The 3,584-nt window shown below is 35.2% G+C and overlaps 1 protein-coding gene across 1 annotated transcript in view; it reads left to right on the forward strand.

Annotated features, from left to right (window-relative positions):
- Positions 1–3,584, forward strand: part of LOC106883544 (tight junction protein ZO-1) — a 593,195-nt gene that overhangs the window by 509,188 nt on the left and 80,423 nt on the right. Inside the window, exons 12-13 of the mRNA XM_052975956.1 lie at positions 222–251; positions 1,278–1,434. Coding sequence (XP_052831916.1) covers positions 222–251; positions 1,278–1,434 — 187 coding nt within the window. The remainder of the gene's footprint in view (positions 1–221; positions 252–1,277; positions 1,435–3,584) is intronic.

Below are 3,584 nucleotides of genomic sequence, written 5' to 3' on the forward strand. Positions count from 1 at the left end.
ATTTTTCAACATAGACCTCCTTGCACCCCACACACTTCTTCCATCTTTCTGGAAAGTCTATGTAAAAAAAATTCATATTTTTTACTTGTTCTAGTCATTGGACTACAGCCAATAAATACTGTGATTTTTAATCTTTTGTATTTTTATTCTGAGTGTAAAGAAGAATAAATGATGTGGTTTGACATTATTTCTGAGAGGTATTTTTTTTTTTTCTTTTCCAGGTCATACATAGGGAAGAAACGAAGTAGCAGGTAAATTTTACCCTTTGGCATTTAAACTGACCATGTCTGGTCCAAATATTCTACCTGTTTTATGTTCAAACCAACCAGATCCAGCCTGTTACATCTGACCTACAACGTCATTCTAAAACATTCTAAAACAGTCACATCATCAAAAGCTCAAAACTATGAGACAATGTCTGATTAATTCTAAGATAAATTAATAAGCATTACATTTGATTGATTACTAAACTCTGGTAAGTGAAACAGCCGGATACAAAGAACTTCATAGTGATCTGTGCTGACAAATGGACAATTACAAAATCTACTCAAAGTCAAGAAAGTTTGTATGCCGTGAGAAAGATGATAAATTTTGATGATTCCATGAAATGCTCTTCATAAGTTGAGACACCCTATTGAAGGATTCCCCTCAAAACATCAGACTTCTCTTCCTCACAGCATACAAAGTTAGTCCGCTTAGTGAATGATGACTGATCATTGTACGACAAGAGATCGACTGAAGAAATATAAATATCATAGAAATAATAATGGGATGAATGTGGCAGTATTTGGCATGTAATGACTGATATATGTTTTAACTGCCACCTTCATCACTTGAACCTTCTAGAAATAACAACCAAATTACCCTTAAATAATGAGAGTCATGTTGGATAATGCAATATGGATACCACTCCATTCAACCACTGTTAGTTGATCCTCTGTTGGATTAAAGCCTTAGCATGCCATTACGTGCTTATATATGTGTGTGTGTGTGTATGTATATATATATATATATATATATATATATGCAAGCTGTAGGTTTGTTTACCTGTCTGAGTATTACCCTCTGTGTGTGTGTAACCATGTGTGGTGCATCAGATTGTGTAGCAAGAAATTTAGGCCTCCTCCCCTTCCCATCATACAAGTGTTTCAGTCATTGACTGTAGAGTAAATTTTACCAGTGTATTAGTGAGCACAGCTTTATACTGTGTACTGGTGTGTATAACTTTGAATTGTGCATTTAAAAAAATTTTGGTGGGTCTCCTTTTTATTCTTCAGAACCGAACCTCGATATGTGACTTTTCGTAAGGATCCTGAAGTTGGTCTTGGATTGCGGTTGGCTGGAGGAAATGCAACTGGAATTTTCATCGCTTCTGTTCATCCAGGTAGTGGTGCTGAAAAAGAAGGTCTTGTGGAAGGAGACCAAATTCTGAAGGTGAGATTATATTATTCTTGCTCCCCATAGCTTCTGTTTGTACCATTTGGAGCGTTTTGTTGTATTTTTGTTTGTTTGCACTGCAGTGGTAACGTGGCTGTTCTTAATTTATTGTTACTGGGACTTACTAGGTTTAAAGGAAACTTGTATATAAAGGATTTGTGTAAAAGGAAAACATATTTAGAGTTTTATACTATCTTAGTACTAATTCTATTAATATTTGTTTCATGGATATCTGGTATGAGCACAGGTATGGTTGTGTATGGCTAAAAAGCTTTGCTCTGCACTTACATGGTTCTTGGTTCTTGGCATTTTATGCCTTCAATTGACCAACGCCATATGAATGGAATTTCCTTGGCATAGTGCAAATACAAAATATGCTTAACAGAACCCATTCTCACATATGATTCCACCATCTCCATCCTTTCCATTATTGAGTACATCATCTTACAGAAATGCCTAGAGATATTCACTCGATGCAATCTTACAATCAACTAATGTGGTGAGGACAATGTAGCCAACAATCGACTAGTGCACCACCTTCGTTCAGCAGTTAACGAGCGGTCGAAATAACTCAATGACGCTTGCAAACGAAAGGCTGGGTACTTTCCTGTCTGTGTAAATTCATTTCTGTATTTACCCTCTGCTACAGAACCCAGGCTATTTTTCCTTGTACCACTTTGTAGTATATTTCTCTAGCCGTGTCTTCGGGCTCATGAAGAAGATAACATAGCAAATAGATTTATGTCAAAGCTCTGAGTCTTATATTTTAAGGACATTCCATTGGTTTGATTTCATCATCATCGTTCATCGTTTAACGTCCGCTTTCCATGCTAGCATGGGTTGGACGATTTGACTGAGGACTGGTGAAACCGGATGGCAACACCAGGCTCCAGTCTGATTTGGCAGAGTTTCTACAGCTGGATGCCCTTCCTAACGCCAACCACTCAGAGAGTGTAGTGGGTGCTTTTACGTGTCACCCGCACGAAAACGGCCACGCTCGAAATGGTGTCTTTTATGTGCCACCCGCACAAGCCAGTCCAGGGGCACTGGCAACGATCTCGCGTAAAAGAGAAAGAGAGAGATAGAGGGAAGGACTAAAATAGAAATAGAATTTTAACAGGTGAGAACTCATAAATATTTGATCTTGTTTCCTTTGGTTAGTAGTGGGGGGAGGGGTATGTTTACATGGCTTTTTGTCTGGTTGTTTTTTTATATTTTTTGTTTTAATGGGTTATTTTAGTTGAGATTTTTTAATGTTTTTTTTTATTGTTTGCTCTTGTAATTTTTATTATCAAGGTTTTCTAATTGTTTTACTTTGGTTGTTTTTTTTTTATGGGTTTGATATCTTTTATGGAATTTTTTTTTTTAAAGATAGTTATTTTCAGGAAACTTTTTTGTTCTTTTTGATGAAATTTTTGGTTGATATTATTTAAAGGAGTTTTCTTGGGGATGATTTAAGATTGTTTATTCATTGCTTTTTTTTTTTTTGCTTTTTTTTTTCTAACATTTAACGTATGTTTTTCCAGAATGTTTTAGTTGCTGTTTAAGGTTTTCAGGAGGTTTTTTTTTTCCCCCATTTAAAGATGATACATTTACACTCTCTTTACTCCCGTCCCCTCTCCCCTCATACTTATGGCAAAATAAACCAATCAATACAATGTAATCAAAACATTACAACCAGTTCGATCAGACAATTTTTTTTTAATTCTGTTCTTTTGATCTTTTTATTCACTTATTTCATATAAAATAGCCAGATGGTTCTTCCTCTTCTGCCTGATGGTATTGGAAAAAGCTAAAACAGTGAAATTGTTTTTTTGTTTTCTTTTTTCTTGAACTGTTACATTAGCCAGTGTGTTATATAGATTGCTAATTAATTACTTCGTGGGGAAATATATATATATCTTATTAGTATTGTTGTTATTATTATTGTTACATCCTATGTCTTTGATCTGCTGCTGATATTGCAACAACCCTACTGTCACTTGCATAGAAAATATTGAGTCTTTTGTATAAATTGTATACACCATTTCTCTCTATCTGTGTAAACAGTGTGTCTGAATAACATTTTGATACGGAAGTTCTTATCTCTTTAAGTACTGGTGTGCACATGTGTGTGTGTGTGTGCATATATGCATATATATATATAT

Source organism: Octopus bimaculoides, chromosome 23 (assembly GCF_001194135.2).
Source record: "Octopus bimaculoides isolate UCB-OBI-ISO-001 chromosome 23, ASM119413v2, whole genome shotgun sequence".
Lineage (NCBI taxonomy): Eukaryota > Metazoa > Mollusca > Cephalopoda > Octopoda > Octopodidae > Octopus > Octopus bimaculoides.